The following is an 18,691-nucleotide window of genomic DNA, read 5'->3' as shown; positions in this document are numbered from 1 at the left end:
AGGGCTACTCCCGCCGCTGGACCATCTAGGCAAGGAGTTCACCGTGGGCGCGGTGAGGGGGCGTGGCAGGGGAGCAAGGGAGGAAGAAGGAGGGACGGTCCTCCCGGATACCAAACGTATCCCCAGCCCCCAGGGGGAGGACTTCGAGGTAACTGCCCCTAGGACGGCGGCCAGGTGCTTCTGCTGCGCGCGCACAAGGCTCCCCGGCGGTGCCCTTGGCCGGGACTCCCGGCTCTGCCGCAGGCTCCAGCTCACGCAGCCGCGGGACGCCCCGGCTGCCAGCGGCCGGAAGGGGCGGGGAGCCTGGTGGTGCGGGAGCGGACCGGTGCGGAGCGGACTGACGCGGGAGGGAGGCTCGTGCGGTGTTGGGTCAGGGGAGGCACTGGTGAGCTGGTGTGACCACAGCCCGAGAGGAGGGGAGACCAGCTGGGCGCGACAAGAGGGGCACAGGGGAGGAGGAGGAATGATTGCGAGGAATCTCACTTGGTGGTTGAATAGGGGTGGAGACCTGGTGCAAGGAGCAAGGCGGGTCGGGGGTGGGGTGGGAGCGGTGCGGGAAAGAAGTGATTCTGACCAGAGGACCGGGTGTCAGTGCTGGGGGAAAGCAATGAGTGGAGGAAAGGGGGCTGGTGGAGAAAGGACAGGACTGTGGAGCAGAGGGGAGGGGAGGCAGGCAACTAGGGCCAAACACGGTGGGGTTTCTGGGCATGGCTACCGCCCTCCTTCCTCTGCTCTCCAGCTTTTCTCTTTGGCCTGCCGGGGCCTCAGCTGCTGAGCTGGGGTCAAGGAATGGAGGGGGACTGCTGAGGCAGGGTCTGCCTTGGATGGGAAGAAGAGCGGGCAGGGACTTGCCCCTCTGTGGAGAGAGAGGGGGAAAGAGGTAAAACAGCCCAAGCTGCAAGCGGCTGGCTGACGTTTCAGTCCAGAGACAGCCCCCGGCCAGGTCTGAGGAGAGAACATGTGATGCTGGGGTGCCGAGGATTCCGGGCAGGTCCCTGTCTTTCTCCTTCCCCCCCCCCGCCCCCCCCAGCTAAAGTCACCTGGCAGGACAGCCACCTTCTGCTCTGTGCCTGGTCCCAGGCAGAGATGAAGGAGATGCAGCAGAAATACCAGTGAGCAACAAAGGGAGTCTTGGGGCTGGTGGTCCCGAGTCCCTGCTTCTTAATATTCTGGCTAAATTAATTAATTAATTAATTAAGAGTTCCATTCTCCTTTTTGCTGAGGTCAGCTCAGCCTCAAATCTGACCTAAAAGGACACGTGCGGGGAGCCTCACCTCTTGGCACTGCCCCCCTCATAGGCTCCCAGTCCTAAGTCCCTCCCTGCACAACCAGGCCCAGGGGCCCAGCCCCTGAGGCCCTTCCTCCAGTCATCGGCCTCACCCCCACCTCCACCTCTGCCCTTTACAGGTGGAGTGAGTTCTTCCCAGGGATGCCCCGCAGCCTGGATGCAGAAAACCTCAAGGAGCCTGATCCCGCCCTGCACTGCTCAGCCACCAAAACATCAGCCAGAAATCCTGCCCTCTCTTCGCATGAGCCGGCCTGCCCCACGGGACGCCTCCTGCGCGGCACCTCATTTCCTTCCCAGCCTGTACCATTCTGATTCTGTCTTTCTTTCTGCAGGAACATCACCCCTTGGGCAAGCCTGGATGGGATCCAAAGCAGCTTCATCTTCCACAGACCACCCGTGCCAGGTCTGGGGCGTGAAGGAGGGCAGGCAGGCTGTGGCAGGCCAGGGGGTCTGTAGAGTTCAGCTTCTGCCCAAACGCACTGCCGCCTCGAAGCCCCTTCCTGCCTCCTGTTCTGGCTTCCCAGCTGTGTGACCTTCACTTCTGTGTCTGTTTCTTCATCTGGAAACAGGAATAATAATAGCACTACCTCATAGGTTATAATTAGGATTAAATGTAAAGCGCTGCTAACAACCCTCGGGTGAATAGGAAGCGCTCTCTGAACATTAGCTATTATTAGTATTCACCCCATAAAGCTTCCAAGTCTTCCTTCTAAATCCTCCTCACAGAAGACCTCCTTGGGATGTCCCTCTGGCCTCCATCCCATTGGCCAGCTGTCTAAATGCCTGGCCTCCCCAGCTCCTTCCATTAACCTGCATAACAACCTTTCTCAGGCCCTGGGATTTATGGCAGCAGTGCTCATGCGCCTCCTGTGGCTCCGTTTTTTGCCACGTGGAATGCAGTGTTTACTGTGGCATCGCAGCCCTTCTAGAATTTGCTGCCCTCCGTTCCATTCTTCTTCCTCAGCTTACACTGAACCTGGGGAGGCCAGGCACCCCATTCTCCCTCTTTATCCAACCGCTGCCCCCTCTTCCAGCGCAGTTCATGCCACACCTCCCCTTGAAGACCTCAGGGGCACCCCCACACTCACCTATGAACACTCATAGATAGAGCTGCCTGCATCAAAACCCATCTTAGCCTCTGGCAGGTGTGGCTCAGTGGACTGAGTGCCAGCCCGCGAACGGAAAGGTCACCATTTTGATTCCCTCTCAGGGCACATGCCTGGGTCGCCAGCCAGATCCCCAGCTGGGGACACACGAGAGGCAACTGATCCATGTATCTCTCACACATCAATGTTTCTCTCCCTCCCTTCCCCTCTCTCTAAGAGATTTAAAAACAAAACAAAACAAAACCTTCTTAGTAATAGATCACATACCCTTTGTGAGCCCTACTATGGCTGTGGGTGGATCCCATCTCTGCCCTTTGGGAACCAATGGGCGAGATGGACCCAATGTGCCAGTCCCAACACCAGAAAGGGTGTGGGGGGTGGTGGCTGCTGTTCAGTCCTTCCTGGTGGCTTGCTCAAGCTCAGAAAGCTAGAACCCAAATGCCTGTTGAGGTGGGCAGGACTGGGGCTGGTGGAGAACTCATGTTTGTCTGAAGGGGACTCAGCTATGACTATAGCCAGATCTTTAGATTTTTCAAGAGAAATGAGACATTTTCTAATACTTAAATGTTGGCCATTGATTCATCTTGAAAAAGGAAGAAAACAACAACAACAACAACAACAACAACAAAAGAAACCTTGACAGTCATTCAAAACACATCTGTGAACCAACTCTGGCTCTCGGGCCCTGGATTGGCAGCCCCTGAGGGGGATGAAGCCTCCAGGTTTGAAGCTCAGCTCAGTGGCCTATGAAATGTTGGCCATTTTCCTTCTCTGGCCCATTTCCTTCTTTTTGGACAACTGGTCTCAGCACCTTTTCTCACTCATGGGCGGCATAACTTCCCAACTGTTAGTCACCATGTATTCCTGGATCCCCAGCTTTGTGTCTGATACCGTTGATGACCGGGCAGTGAGCAGGGACTCGGAGCGGCAGGCCTGGGTCAGGGAGACCGTCCGGGGGGGATTTCTAAGCCACATGAGCTCAGGTGAAACGTCCATCCCAGGCTTCCATCCTCTAGACCCCACATCCCCAGGGCAGCAGCCCCTTGGGTTTCAGCTCCATTCTCTTCCCCCTACCCCCGTCCAGGGGTCCTTTGGGCCCTGGGCAACTGCACTGGCCTCATCGAATATCTCACCGTGACCATCGTCACCTGCTCAGCCCAACATGCTGCTGTCAACAGCAGCCGGGTGAGCCCGTGCCAGAGCCGGGGCGCGGGTCACAGGAGGAGCAGACCCGGCCGGAGCACCGGCAGCCCTGTGCTTACTGAGTGTGGGGCTTCAGTTTGCATTCAGCGCCTGGATGCCCAATATTTCCACCACCATGGGGCTCCCCGGCCCACCAGACAGATCTGGGGCCTCACTCCCAGAGGTCAATGCCACTTGCCAGGCTCCTGCGCTCTCCTGAGGAAGGGGTCTCGGGACAATGGGTTACTTGGAGTGGCACCTAGCAGGTTGGGCCCCTTCTTTGAGGGAAGCGCCTGCAAAGACATGCGTTTCTGAGGGTGTGGTTTAGGGCAGCAGGATTCCTAGCAGATGGAGCTTATAGGGGCCTGGATTTCCCTTCCACTGGGCTTAGGGCAGCCTTTTGCCTGGGTGGCTGAGGGGCTTATGCTTCAAGTTGGTCAGGTCTTGGGTGGTCCAAGTGCCTAGGTGGAAGGGGCTCGGGTTGTGGTTTGCTGGTTGAGTGGATCTTCCGGTGGGCTGGGGTGGTTGGTGGTCTGAGTGCCTAAGTTGGGGGACTTACGATGGGCCAGAATCGCTTTGCGTTGAAAGATGAGGCAGTGGCGTCCTCGTGGGTCAGAGGTCCCAGCCCTCTGTCCCGCCGTCCCTAGCGGCACCTGGGCACCGACCCCGACGAGAACTTCACCGAGGAGGCAGGGCAGCGGGCGGTCACCGCCTATAACAATCGCCTGGCCCTTATCTCACGGGATATCAGGGAGCGGAATGGGGCCTGGCCCTACACCTACCTGGCCCCGCGCTGGCGGGCAGCAGTATCTCCTTACAAGCGCGGCTCCGGCCCTTTCCTGCCTTCCCTCCCCGCTCTCCTCCCCTCCCCCACCTTCCACTTCTGTCTGGTCCTTCTTAAACGGCTGCGCTCAGTAACAGACCCAGGGCTTGCGTTTGAAGTTTTATGGTTTTTTTGTTTGTTTGTTTTTTAAATAGCCAGGCGCAGGGCGGGGAGAAGCTGGGCAAAAAGAGCTGTCCTAAATAGAAATGCTGTTCTCGATCAGCACGGGGTCCAGGTAGTAGTAGGGGATGGCGAGGCATTTGTTGCGCTGGCGGATGTTGTACGAGATCTGGTCAAGGCGCTGGCGGAAGGCCTCTATGCTCCTGCGCGGGACCTCCTCCACGAAGTGAATGTCCGGGAAGTGGCCCAGGGGCCGCTGTGGGCACAGAACGAGCAGCTGGGCCCCACCCCTCCTCCCTTCCCCTTCAGGAACCTCTGTCTCCACCTTCCTCCCTTGACACACAACACACCCCTCCTGTCTTGCCCCGCGCCAGCTCCCTGCCCCCTGCCTATGCTCCGAGTTCCCCCACCCCAACCTGCACCCGGAGGCCCCAGGGCACCTTGTCGTCGGGCTCCCGGCTGAGCGTCCAGAGCACCAACAGGATGATGCACGTGGTCTTCACATCCGGTAATGTGTCCAAGAAGGTCTCCAGAGTGGTCAGCCCCTTGGCCTGCATCGGTGGGTTCCGCATGGATGACGGGAAGTTGGGCATCCAGGAGGTGTACTCCAGCTGGAGGTGGAGTAGAGGAGGGGTTGCGGGTCAGAGAGCACCCAGGGACTCTCGAGCTTAAATTGGACTTAGATTGAGGCAGGTCAGGGCTGGCTAGAGTTGGGTTTGAGCTTCAGGCTGGGATCACGGCTGGGTCCGGGCCCGGGGCTGGGGCAGGCGCTGGGAAGCACAAGTACCTGCCCTGTGTTGACAGCTGCGTGCCTGGCAGAGCAGATGTAGATGATGATGGACACATACCGGATCAGCTCCGGCACCGTTCGCAAGCACGTGGGGAAGCCTGAGGGGAGAGGAAATGCCCAGGCCGTGTCAGTCCTGCCCTGGTCCTGACTGGCCGGTAGGGGACGGGACCAAGCCCTGCTCAGCCTGTGCTGCCAACACTTCCAACTGCCACATCCCTGCCCTCATCCTGCTTGGCCTTCCTATGGCCACAACCCCATTCCCCGAGTCCAGACCACAAGCCTTGGTGAGAGGCCTCTGCTGGCCTTGGCTGGACGTCGTCTAGGCCTGCTCCATGCACCGCCTGAGATGGGGCCCTCAGCTCTCTCCTCCTGCTACCTTGGCGGGAGCTCTCTGGGCCCGGGTCTCAGGGAGGGGAGGCTTTGGAAGGATCTTGGCTTTCCTCCCCCGACTGCAGTTCTTCATCCGCTCCCCACTACATGCACTTTTTTTGAGACACTGCTCAGTCCAGATATATTTCTCAGTAGCCTGGCTCTTGGTCTTATACCTAATCGAGCTTCTTGCTTCTCTTCCCTGTTGTTCCACGTAAGCAGCCAGCCCTAGTTGCCATGGCGACCCCAGATTCCAAAAGGCCGACACATGCAAACCAGCAAACCAGAAAACCAGACCAGTCATCTTCCTCCCTGAAGCCCTCCTCTCTCTATGCCCCCAGCTCAAGAAGTGACTCGCGCCATCTACCCAGTTTCGAAACCTCTGAACCTGAGAGCCGCTCTTGGTCCCTCCCTCCCCCCTCCCCGCCAAACCCAAATTAATCACCGAGTCCCGTCATTTCTATTTCCCAACTCTCTCTAGAATTCTCTGCATCTCCACCCTAGTCAGGTCCCTGCCACCTCCCTCCTGGACACCACAGCAGCTTCCGACTCTCCCCTTACTGAACGGGCAGCCTGATACTCTTAACATACAAATCTGATCTTGCAAACCTCCCTCTGCCACAGCTCCCTCTGGTGCTCAGAGTCATTCCAAACCCCTTATCGATCCTGTGCAGCCTGGCCCCTGCTCTTGTCAGCCTTAGCCCCGCCAGGAGCCTGCGCAGCTCCCATTCTCAGCTCCGGTCAGCAGCTCCCAGAACTCTCTGGCCTCACCTCTGTCATCTCACAGCTGACCTCCCCCCGCCCCCTGGGGAAACCAGCTTTTAGCTAAGGTATTAGATCTCAGCTAGATCTTAGCTTGCTGCTACCCACTCCCGCTCTCTACCCACCACCCCTGCTCAAACTGGGTGAGGTGCCTGCCCTGGGCTTGTATCCCCACCACCAAACTGCGCCGGTCCTGCTGTAACGTGACTGCCCAGGCCGCTGAGCAGACCACCCCACCCCCTGCCAGGCTGTGAACTCCCTGAGGCAGCACCTCCACCTCTCTCATTCCCTTTTGTCTCCTCAATAACCAGCACAGCGTTCATGGATGTTGAGTGGGTGTGCAGTGGCATGACGTCGAATGCTCTCCCCGCTCCCGGAGCCCACCCCAGCGCCCCACCCGCTCCCCGGCCTGCAGCACACTCTGCCCTTTCCTGTCTGAGCTCATGCCCCACTTCTCGGTCCACAAAGGCTTGCTTCTGGGTGGGGGACTGGGACCCTTCCAGGTCTCCACAGAGATGATCCACAGCCCCTGAACTCAGACAGGAACCAGTGACCAGCCATGCTTTCCTCCCCAATCTCTCTGAGATGCTGCTGCAAGGGGCAGGGAAGGGCCCCGTCAAAATTCTGGGGCAGTGATCTGGCCTCCCACAGCCCCCAGTGAGACGTGCTCCAGCCCAGCCCGGGCAGGCCCACCCTGAAGCCCTGGACCCCTGAGCTGGATGCTCAGGTGCCGAGGCTCCTACCTGAGCTCTCACGCCCCAGTAGGCCCTCCTTGAATATTTCCTGCACCCAGGACTGCAATTCCGGGTCACCCTCCACAGCTGCATCGCACGGGTAGTAGTAGGTGATGATCTCTGTCACGTACCTGACCAGGGGGCAGGGCCTCAGTTTGGACCCTCCCCCTGCCCTCCCCATCTGCGGTTCCCACTTTTCCCAGGATGCCCTGGCCCCAGAGCTGCCCTTGGCCTGTGGGTGGGCAGGTCCTGTGGGGCAGAAATGGCAAGGGCAGCTTGTCGAGACAGAAGATGGCACCAGGCCCAAGCTCAGGTACTTTAGGGCTCCCTTCCAACATCTCAGGGTGTCCGCCCTGAGGGCTACCCACTGCCGTGCCGATCTTAACCTCTCCAGTGCGTCCCACACCGCCAAGGAGTCATCACGGTAGTAATATCCCGGGAGGTCCTGAACCCCGCGCTCCATGAAGTCGTTGGGGGGGTAGAAGCTGTCGTAGTTTATCTGCGACAGAGCCCGCACCATCACCTCAGCAATGCCCTCCACGCCCAGACCCGTGCCCTGTGGGGGAGGAAGCAGACGCTGGAGCCAGCAGGTTCCTTGCAGGTCTTCCCTGATGAAGCTCACGCCTGTCTCGCACACAGGCCCTGAGTGCTCCTCTAACCCCTCGCCAACCTGCCCCACCCCCGGAATCCCCGCACTCCAGTCAGCACGCCCAGCGCTTGCCACCATGCCTTTGTAGACACGGCACCTACTTTAACCAGCCCCCTCTCTCCCTGCTCCCCCTGAACTAACGGCAAGTGGGAAACTCTGCTGCTAGTCTCACTGCAAAGGCCAGAAGGAAAGAGAACAACTTGCTGGTGTGGGGGCAGCAGTCTTACCCTGGCAGTCAGCCCCCCCTCGTTGAGGAGGAGGGCCCGCCCGATGCTGTTGATCTGGACAGTGTATCGGGTGTGGGGGATCAGGAGCTGTGAGAGAAAGCAAGGAGGACGATGAAAGAGAACTGGAGTTATCCCCCAGAGGGCCTCAGCACCCCATTTCTGCAACATCAGACCCACTCGTTTTGGGAAGTCCCCACCCCACGCCCTCTCTTTTGGGTCCCCAGCTGCCTCCCCTAGTCTAACTGGAATCCCTCTGAGAGCTGAGCAAGCCAGGTGGCTTCCTGAGGGCAGCGATGCTTCACAGAGGCATCAGCCCAGCCCATACCTTGTAGAGGGGATGGCACATGGGCAGCTGCCTCAGCAGAGCCAGGCAGAAGGCCTCAGCGATGAGGTGGGTCCCCAGCAGGTGGGTGACAGCCTCGTGGCAGTAGAACTCAGCATTGCGCACCCACGTCTTGGCCAGCAGCCAGTCCCACTCAGAGTCGCTGGGCAGGAAGATGGGGCTGCTGGGCCCAGGGGTCTGGCTGAGCTGGGAGTGGGGAAGGAGGGACAGTTAGATGAGGGCAGGGACCTACACATACAAGGTCCCCAGGAGGGAGACTAAGGGGAGCCTGAGGCGGTAAAACTTCCACTCCCTACACTCCAGTCCCCCCGTTCCCCGGAGCACACCAAGGCCTTTCCTCCCTCCTAACATTTGCTCTTGCTCTTCTCACTGCCTCTAGCACCTTCCCCTGTTTCTTTCTCCACCTGGCAGCTCCCACTGATTCTTCAAGAATCAGCTCACAAGCCGCTTCCCCATTCAGCCGTGCAGGCTGCGCACTGCACAAGGATGCCCAGCCCCCACGGGTCAGGGGTCACTTAAATCTAGCCTAAGCTGTTCCACTAACAAGCCAGGAGCATCAGGACTTGACTGATCCCCCCCAGAGGGGTGACCTTTTCTAATTTGGACATGACTCTAGTGGGGACCTCTGGGAAGGAAGCACCTCTGTTCCATTTTTGTCAGACCAGACTCTCAAGGCAGTGGCAAGGTCTGATGAGCTCAGTATTGCCATGCTTATTCACACAGCATGCCGACTGCACACACAGTGCACCAACAGGAGCCCATGTTCACACGTGGGTAGCACACAGGGGCAGCACACAGATGTACGTGGAGACCCAGCCAAAGGCTTGAACCCAGGACCACACAACAGGCTCACCACTAGCCACGCACCCTGACAGGTATATACATAAACATAGGTATGTTCTCAGAGGCACACAAAGGGGCATATACTCCCATGGACACACATGCTTACACACACAGGCGCACGCTCACACAGGCACAAACAGTGACAGGTGGTGCACGGGGACATAAGGTTCACAGGCAGACACACAGATGCTGACCCACTCACCACACACTCGCCTAAGGGCACACACACATTTATGCACATACATCAACTTGCACACAGGCAACATGCTCACACGGCGGGCGGCCTGCCCCCCAGACACCTGGATGGCGATGGGCATCATGTTCCCTTCCGGTCCAAAGTGCAGCAGGCAGAGCGGGGCGCATTGGTGCTGCTTCCGGCCATTGAGCTCAATGGTGGGGATGCCCTCCAAGATTCTGTAGTCTGCCAGGTAAATGTTCCCCTTCTGGAAGGGAGCCACCATGGGCGGGCAGAGCACCAACATGGGGCACCCATGACCCATACCTGGGGTATGGAGTGCTCTGGTCCCCCAGATGCAGGGGGTGGCCAGGAACCAAGTGGGGGGTGCCTGCAGGGTGGGGCGGGGGACGTGGAACTCTGCAGGCGGGAAGGTGGGGAGAGAGGGGATGCCCTGGAGGGAGGAAGGCCACACGGCCGTGAGAGGTCTCCGCCGGGCCAGGCCTCACCTCCAGCTCCGCTTGCAGGCACGTTCCTTCGCCCAGGAAGGGGGCCACCATGTCATCTGTGACGGGGAACTTGTCGGGAATCCGCGTGCAGCGGCGGATCAGGCCTGGGTTCAGGCCGTTGAGGTACTGGTACCCAAAGAAACTGTCCTCTGTCCAGTGCTCGAACACATATTCTGGTGGGATGGTGCGGGAGCATCACACCTGGTCCCCCTCAGGGACAGAGAGCCACGGGGCCAAAGCCCAGAGGAAGACAATGGACACCAGAGAGGAAACCTAAGCCCGCAGCCTCCCATAAGCTGCCGGAGTGGCCCAGGACAACGTTTCCCCAGAAGATCCCGGAGGGTGTACCCACCCACCTCGCAAATCCTGCCTCAGGATCGCCCACCCTCCCACCCAGCTGCTCCTGGGCCTGGCCTTCTGGACGAATCTCTGAGTTTCTTCCGCCAGAGATCGCTAAGCTCCCTGTGTTCCATTCAGGACACCCCACCCCATACCTGAGATGACAGTCTTGTAGAAAGGGAAAACTCTCTTAATGTCCTTCAGTCTCTTCCACGGCTGTTTGCAGTCCAGCAGGCCTTGGACTTTGAGCTTCAGCGACCTTAGGGGATGGGATTCGAAGGGAAAGCTATCAGAGAGGCTGCCAAGTGCAGGGTGGGAAAGGGTCGAAGCTGCCACGACCCAGCTAGGCCTCTAAGTCTCAAAATCTGTGTTTTCTGTACCCCTGGGTCTCAGGTCCCTGGGCCCATATCTCAAGGTCTTTCTAGGTCTCGGCCTCGGCCTCGTCTGGCCTGTCTTAGCAGATCCCTCTACCTTTCTGGCCATTGTAACCTTCGGGGCTGTGGGGGAGGTGGGTACGGAGCAGAGGAAGAGGGGCAGTCTTTACATAACACCCCCCCCCGCCCCGCCCCACTCACACACTCACATGGGCGCCAGGCGAACAAAAAAGGAGGCTGTCTTGATGAAGGAGAAGCGCAGATTCGAGTTCAGGAACCTGGTGGCCTTAATGTTGATGAGAATTGGGAATCCAGGGATGTAGCCATTCCACCTGCAAGAAGAAGTGCTGGTCTGGGGAGGATACCCGGGGTGCAGGGCGGGAGGAAGGGGCAGAGCCCAGCCGTCAGCCGCCGCCACCGCCACGGGAGGGCCCCAGGGCCGCCTCAGGTCCTTACTCAGGCCGGTTGGGGTTTCTCGGGACCGGAGGGTGGTAACTGGGGATGTCCACGTAGTTGGGCAGGCCAGGAACGAAGACCCTCCAGCTACAAAGAGAAGCTGAGAGAGTGAGCCCAGATGCCCATGCACCATCCCAGGGGCAGAGGGCAAAGCCGTCACTGGCGCCCTGACCTCCCGCAGCCCCTGCCGCCCTCCGCTCACTGGTATAAGTCCTGCTTGGCTCTGATCTCCTCCTGTCGATGCTCCAGAAGGATTGGGAGGGTGTCGTCTGCTCTTGTCTTTCCTGTAGGGAAACCAAAGAGAGGGGGGTCAAGGTCAGACCCCCAGTATCTGCCTGCCCCCCTCCCAGTTCAAGAATCAGAATTCAGCTCCTGCATCCCAGGTTGGCTCCAGGGGCTCATGGTCAAGGATGGGGAAGGCTTACCTTGGGAGAAGGAGGGTGTTTCTCCCGCGCAAAACTGAAATAAAAGGATCAGGGACCACCCACCTCTCCCCTCAAGCTGGGCCCTGCCGCTGCAGGGGTGCCCCTCTCCCAGACCCACCGAAACATTAACAGCAGTCATTTGGCACTTACTAGGGATGGGGCGCTTTCTAAACACTTTCTTTATATTAATAATTTAATCCGCACAAGAACAACCTTTTAAGGCAGGTGACTACTCTTATATGCTCACAGCCTGCCCTCGACAATTCCAAAAGCCAACAAGCCATACAAATCAGGTTGTTGTTGGTTTTTCCCCCTGCAACAGGTTAAGCACAAATTCCTTGGTCAGAAAAACCTGCTCAACATTTACCTGAGGCTATAGACAGTCTTCACTTAGCTCACTTGGTGTAACTATTCATAGTTTTTGCTGCTGCCACACAGGATATTAGTATATTTGATTAGGGGGTGCCCTAGTGAAAATATCACATAACACATGGTGTGTGTATATGTATAGAAGATATATGGAGATAAAGATACGTGTGTATCACATTTATATATCTCTTCTTAATAAAATCTGAATATCTTTTTTTCTTTTTTCTTTTTGAAAGGGCCACATACTAAACCTTACAAGCTCAGGGGAAGTCTGCATGTGGACCTTACAGACTCAGAGGCAGAAAGGTACCACGTAGGATGGTCTGAACATTCCTAACTGAAAGCAGATCATGGTAGTCTGACTGAGTAGTCACATTCTAGCTTGTAAGTTTCCTTGACAAAGGTCAATCCTTCTCTTAAGTAAGCCTGTTTTTGTCTTTCTGCATCAAAGATAGCAAACCTTTGGAAAGTCAGAGTGATCTCCTTTCCGGATCCCTCAGGTATGACCTCACACCAGAGCACCAGGCCAAAGGACCCCTCCTTGCTATCTTGCTCCCCCCACACCATCTTTAGGTGCTGGAAATGTTCATTGTTAACTATCCTGTACCTGCCACTGTAAAAGAAGTATATGTCTCTCTGTTTTGATCTTTATCCAATCTCAGACGTTTCCCTGCCTTGCTTTTTCCTGCCTCCCTAATCTACCACCAATGAATTTCATGTAATTCACCTATGTCTCCTCTTTGATTCTAATGTATAAGATAAGCGTAAAACTGCCATTCTCTAAAATCTGAATTTCAAAACATCTCTGGCCCCCACAGTTTCAGCTAAGGGACAATATTGTCACGCTCATTTTACAAGGAAAAAACAGCTCATATTACAGAGAAAACAGCGAGCTGAGATTTGAACCCAGACAGCAGCCTTCTGATCACTCAGCCACTGCCAGCTAACAGCCACCAGTAGTTGTTAAGCCTTTTAAAAACTCCTCTTAGAGATTGTCTCATTGGATTCTCACATCAACCCTATGAAGTAAATACTGCTGTTAGCTCCAGTTTACAGATGAAGACACTGAGGCTTAAGAGGATATAGAAGTATAGCCAGCATGTGCAGTTAGTACGTGGTGGAGCTGAGACCCAAATCCAGGCTCATCTCTCTCCAGCATCCTGGCTGGTAGTCCCAGGCTGACAAGGGCCTATCACTAAAGTCTCACCATTTTCCCTCAAGGCCCCCTTCGTTAGCCTCTCCCTCCTCCATCTGCCTCAGCTCAGGCTGTGTTCTGGGGAACAGCTCCCCCTGGAGTTGTGCGACCCAGAGCCCCAGCTCAGCCTCATTCCTAGAGTGGGAACCTCGTTGCTTCAAGAGCCCAGCAGGTGACTCAAGTCTCCCTGCCCTGGTGTTGTGTGGCAGCTGCCCCACCCAACCCCATTCCTACCCTGCCACCTAGTGTCACCCTTCCTGTCCTGGGCTTCCGTGTCACTCAGACCTATCACTGTGGGAAGATGCTTCAAATCCGCAGTAAGAACCCCCGCTTGGCTTTCCCACCTCTCCCCACCCGCCTCCCTCTACCCCGACTCTCCTTTCCCCAGCTCAGGCCCCATCGCCCTCCTCCCAGAAAGAGACTCTCGCCACAGGGACATGAGAGACACAAGTGGGGTGGTCAGCGGTGGGGAGGGTGGAGTTCCAGGCCCCTGGGCCCCTCAGCTCTGTCCTCCCCTCCCACCCACCTCAAGGCCGGCAGAACCTCGGAGGTGGAGCCAGGGGACAAAAGAGGACAGGCCTGCAGTTCCTATGAAGCAGCCACATATTGGGAAGCTGGCCCAAGCCACCAGACAAGGGCTCTGTCAGGGGTGGACATAAAGAGCACAGGCACTCAGGTCATGTCCCTTTTCCTTGGGAGCCACCAAGCTACAGGAAAAGGAGCCGGGCCACCAAGGAAAACCCCCACAGTCCATATGAATGACATGGCCTCCTATGGAAGTGGCATGGAGCCTTAGTGGGTTAAGGGGGCCTTTGGAAGAAGCAGTGAGTCCTGTTAGAGAAATAGGGCGTCTTGTTGGGGTAACAAGGAGTCCTTTGGAGCAACAAAATGCCCCATCAGTCTAAAGAATGCTCATTAAGAAACCCAGGGCTCTGGCTGAGGCTGCTCAGCATCAGGCACATGCTTGAGCGCAGGTCAGGTCCCTAGTTCAGGGTGTGCGAGAGGCAACCGATCAACATGTCTCTTGTGCATCGATGTTTCTCTTCCTCTCTTTCTCCTTCCCCTCCCCTCTCTCTAAAAATAAGTAAATAAATAATAAAAAATTGTATAAAAAGAAACCCAGGGTATCATAATAAGGCACAAGTTCTCCTGTTATAGCACCATGGAGAACCATTGAACTAACAGCCTCCTTTTCTTTTCTTTTCTTTTCTTTTTTTAAGATTTTATTTATTTATTTTTAGAGCAAGGGAAAGGGAAGGAGAAAGAGGGAAAGAAACATCAATGAGAGAGAAACATCGATTGGTTGCTTCTTATACAAGCCTCTATAGAGCCCAAACCCACAACTCAGGCATGTGCCCTGACCAGGAATTGAACCTGCAACTTTTTGCTTTGCAGGACAATGCCCAACCAACTGAGCCACACCAGTCAGGGCTAAGGGCTAACATTCTTAATGAAAAAACAAGACCACAGTTGGAGTACTGGCGCACCTGATTAGAGTAACAAGGCCTCCTGCTGCAATAACAGAACCTTATTGAGGTAACGGGGTCTTTCTGGAGTAGCTTTACATGCTATTTGGAATAAATAGGGCATTTCTCCAGAGTCCTGAGCCTGTACCCAGAGTAGCAAGGGGTCTTTTTAGAATGGCTGAGAAACCCACGGGAATCCAGGGGAGGACAGTGGAGGTAATGGAGAGCACTCTTGTCTTTTGCCAGAGCCTGCGAGACTAAGATCCTGAGGGTAGTCCATGCCTTATTCATCGCTGCTTCTCAGGGCGTAGCCCGAGCTGGGTCCAGCACAGCAGTGATGACTGAGAGGAGAACGTGAGAGGGGCAGCAGTTCCCAGGAGTCCCTGTGGGGCTGGCACCTGGCTAGCTTGTGGGGAGTCCGGAGCGGCCATGCTGGAGTGCTCTAGCTAGAGCGAGGGGCCTACTGGCATGGATGGGATGGTGAGAGCCTACCTGTAGCCTCCCGCAGAGCCAGGGTCTCGTAGCCATCCATCCACTGGTAGGCGGGGAAGTGATAGATGCGGCCATTGGGCGCACAGATCTGCACATATTTGCAGTACCAGGAGTTCTTAGGAAAGAAGGAGTATTGGTCCTTGTGCAGGCGGACGATGATGAGCTCCCCCAGGTCCTGCTGGCACCGGATAGTGTACTTATCCACCTGGGCAGGGCACAGAGCCAGCTAAGCATGGAGGTCTCAACCGTGGCTTTCCTCCTGGTCTAGCTTCTCACGTTGCTCAAGCTGGGGACGCTCACCTTTCTGGACCGGGCTGACCTGATCTTTGGGCTCTCCTCCCACCCCTCCAACCTGACTGTCCCTGATGGGCCCCTCTACCCAGGGCAGGGCAGGACCCAGGCCCTGCCTCTCTCCACTCCCAGCTCCTGACGTCCCACCCTCTCACTCACCTCCCCAGTCATCTGACACCGCAGGAGCTGTACAGACCCCAGGGGCTGTTATATAAAGGGACCCAAATGGGGTCCAAGACTCCTCAAGCCTCCTACAGTCTTAGAATAGGCCGAAGTGGTCCAGCCAGTCCCTCCTTCTCCCACTTATCGATGAAGATGTGCAGATTCAGAAATGGCCGCGTAGCTGCACAGAGTGACCTATTAAGGTCACATAGCAGCAGGTTACTGAACCTGACTCAGAAGCAGGGCTGAGGGCCAGGGGCCCAGCAAATGGTGCCTTTCATCATGGAGTAGGCAGGCCACCACTGGGCAGGCTGGTCTGGTGTCATCTGAAGTCACAGAGTCTCCAGTGTGAATTTAAGCCAGTTATGATGCACCTTAACTTAGGAAGAGTAGGTAAGAACACAAGAGAGAGGAATGAGAGAGAGTGGGCAAGAGGAAATGGGAGAGGGAAGGAGTGGAAAGGGATGAGAAAGAAGAAGAGGTAAAGGGAGTAGGGGAGGGCTGAGAGATGCGGGATATAGAGTGAATGATGAGAGAGGGGAAGAGGGAGAGGGGAAAGAGATGAGGAATAACCAAAAAGGGATGAGAGGCAACAGGCCAGGGAAGAAGACTGGCCCAAGACCAGGAAGGTTGGCAGCCAGGTCCATGGTGAGGGGCAGCCAGAGTCCCCTGGGAGCCCCGGCGCTGTCAGATCTCTCCCAAGCTCCCCAGCCTCTCCTGGCCAAGCTCTGTCATCCTTGTCTGCACACCTCCGTCCCTCCAGACACACACTCACACACAATCACACAAGTCACACATATACCACGCACCACACTCACACATACCCCACAGTACACATTCACACAGATGTACACATACATACATCACACTCACATACACACACCACACACATTCACACATATATAGACCACACTCACATACTCACACATACACCATAGATACATTCACACACATACATACCTATACCACACCACACACACACCACACACACATTCACACATACATATACACATACATACACAACACTCACACTCACACACTACACACACTCACCACATGTTACATACACATCCGTACTCTGTACTGACACATATGCACACCACACTCACACATACACCGCACACACTCACACAGACATACTCCACACACTCACACACACCTCACACACTCACACGGTCACACACACAGTCGCGCGCGCACACTCACCGCCCCCGTTGCAAAGTCCCTCCCAAAGTGGTTCAGCAGCTGCTTGTGGCTCTCTCCTTGGGTCCCTACGATGGTCAGCGAGATGGAGTCCATCGTTCCTGACAAGAGGTCGTCACCAGTGGCCACCTTGACTTTGTAGGTGGCCATGGCTGCTCTTCAGGAGGCAGGAGGAGGGGCTCAATGCCAACCCTGTGGAGTGCCGCACAGGGGCCCCGGGCCAGGCGGCGGAAGCCAGACACGGAGAGGAGTGGAAAGGGCCAGCCTCCCGAGGTGGCAGGGTGAGGCAGGGACGACTGGCCCCCCCAGCAGCCTAGAACCTGGAGAAGCTGCTGCCCTCAGCGGCCGGGATGGGAGCCAGGCAGGCTGGGGTGAGGTCGTGCTCCCGAGCAGGTGTTTGGGCTACAAGTCCTCTGGGAACTGGCAGGGAGGAACAGGAGGCGCTTGGCCTGCCTCTGAGAGGGCGGTGGAAGATGCCTTGGATGAAAAAGACTTCAGGGCGGGGGAGCCAGTCCAGCCTGAGCCACAGCCCCAGGGAAGTTGGGGGAGGGGTCTGGGCGGGGCCCCAGATCTTTATCAACCTAATAAGCTCCTTCCTTCTGCCCGCCCCCATGGGCTACAGAACTGGGCATCCCTGCGAAGCAGAACTGTGGGCAGTCAGCTACAGGCTTTGGTTCTGGGGCCCCCCGTGGGTGAGGGCTAGGGGAGAGAGTGCAGCGCCAACCCTCTGAGCAGCTGGCCTGCTGCCTGGCTGTTCCTCGCTGGGAAATGGAACACATAGTGGCCTCAGCGGGAAGCCTGGCCCATCCTTCTGGCCCATCCAGAGCCCAAGAGAGGAAGTGTGGCGGGTGCTGAAGCTAGAGCTCAGGGACCCTAGAGCACAGAGAGGCTCCAGGGAGAGACGATCAGGGAGGGGCGGGGGTGGGGGGGAGGAGTTTGTTGTTTTCTGCTGAGTCAGGATTAGCTGAGGGGAGATTGGGGTTGACTACAAAAATAGAAGATAGTTGGAATACATTTGGGACACAAGTACTAAGCTAAATAATGGATATATAATTTGTAGTATAATCCTAACATAGAATTCTACCCAGCGACTTAAAAATAAATGAACTATGACATGAATGAATCCCACAAAAATTATATTGCATGAAAGAAGCCAGACATAAAAGAATACATGCTCTGTCATTCCATTGGTATGAAGTTCAAGAACAGGCAAAGCCAAACGATTCTTATAAAAGTCAGACCAGTGAGTAGCTCTGGAATGGGGAGCCATGCAGGCAGCCAGAGATGTGCTTTCTTGATCGGGGTGGACTAAAAGGCACTATATGCATTTTACTATATTTATGTTATCCCTCAATTTTATAAAGTACTCACTGCATCCCCCACCACACCCCCACAAGAAAAGGAAACAAAGAATGAAGTTAAGAAGGAGGTTGGAATCCGGGTTCGGCTCCCAGGGAACCCGGTCATTCATTCCTCCACACCTTCGTTCACTCAGGACATGTTTCAAGAGCACACAGCGTTCCAGCTACTGTCCCAGGCACTGCAGATACAAAGCAGAAATGAAATCCACACAGAGCTTGTTGAAGCTGGGAGAGAAAGACAAGAAAGAGCAAACAATACTTTCTTTGCAATAGTTTTAAATAGTAAGTGCTATGAGGAAAAATCTGGAGAGGAAAGGGGAGTGGGGTTGTCTGGTTTCTGTGATAGAAATGCAGAAACCAGAGGCCTGAGGGCTGCTGTGGGGTCAGGCCCTGGGAGGCTAAGTTTAGAGAGGTGTTTGGACTGAGATTCTGGTAGGAGAGATGCTTGGAGCTATACTCTCAACAGATGGTGTTTGGGACCCAAGAGAGAGTGAGAAGAAAGTCACTTTCCTGTCCCCCTTTCCTGGGCCCTCCTTTCCTTCTGCCTCCCAGGGGCAGCTCCTGCCAACCAGAAAGCACCAACCCAGGTTTCCTTCCTGGTGGGACCCTTCCGTCACCATCAAGGGAAAGTCACACAT

At 56.0% G+C, this 18,691-nt stretch overlaps 1 protein-coding gene across 1 annotated transcript; it reads right to left on the bottom strand.

Moving 5' to 3' along the window:
- Positions 1 to 4,595: 4,595 nt before the first annotated feature.
- Positions 4,596 to 16,842, bottom strand: LOC129072171 (arachidonate 12-lipoxygenase, 12R-type). The gene is made up of 15 exons (XM_054575590.1): positions 16,696 to 16,842; positions 15,037 to 15,241; positions 11,292 to 11,373; positions 11,090 to 11,176; positions 10,843 to 10,965; positions 10,415 to 10,518; positions 9,921 to 10,093; positions 9,536 to 9,679; positions 8,376 to 8,579; positions 8,051 to 8,137; positions 7,561 to 7,730; positions 7,184 to 7,305; positions 5,307 to 5,407; positions 4,960 to 5,130; positions 4,596 to 4,775 (listed from the first exon to the last, which is right to left on the bottom strand). The coding sequence occupies exons 1-15, from the start codon at positions 16,840 to 16,842 to the stop codon at positions 4,596 to 4,598; spliced, it is 2,100 nt and encodes a 699-aa protein (XP_054431565.1).
- Positions 16,843 to 18,691: the final 1,849 nt, after the last annotated feature.

This window comes from Pteronotus mesoamericanus, unplaced genomic scaffold (assembly GCF_021234165.1).
Source record: "Pteronotus mesoamericanus isolate MK-2021 breed Mesoamerican mustached bat unplaced genomic scaffold, CSHL_Meso_final contig_317, whole genome shotgun sequence".
NCBI lineage: Eukaryota > Metazoa > Chordata > Mammalia > Chiroptera > Mormoopidae > Pteronotus > Pteronotus mesoamericanus.
Note: the sequence above shows the minus strand (reverse complement) of the source record. Positions and strands in the feature narration are given on the sequence as shown.

Coding starts and splice junctions, on each gene's coding strand:
- LOC129072171 (XM_054575590.1), bottom strand. CDS start 16,842: ATGGCCACCTACAAAGTCAAGGTGGCCACTGGTGACGACCTCTTGTCA. Junction 15,242..16,695: donor GGGACTTTGCAACGGGGGCG/GTGAGTGTGCGC, acceptor TGCCCTGCCCAG/GTGGATAAGTACACTATCCG. Junction 11,177..11,291: donor GCCAAGCAGGACTTATACCA/GTGAGCGGAGGG, acceptor TTCTCTTTGTAG/CTGGAGGGTCTTCGTTCCTG.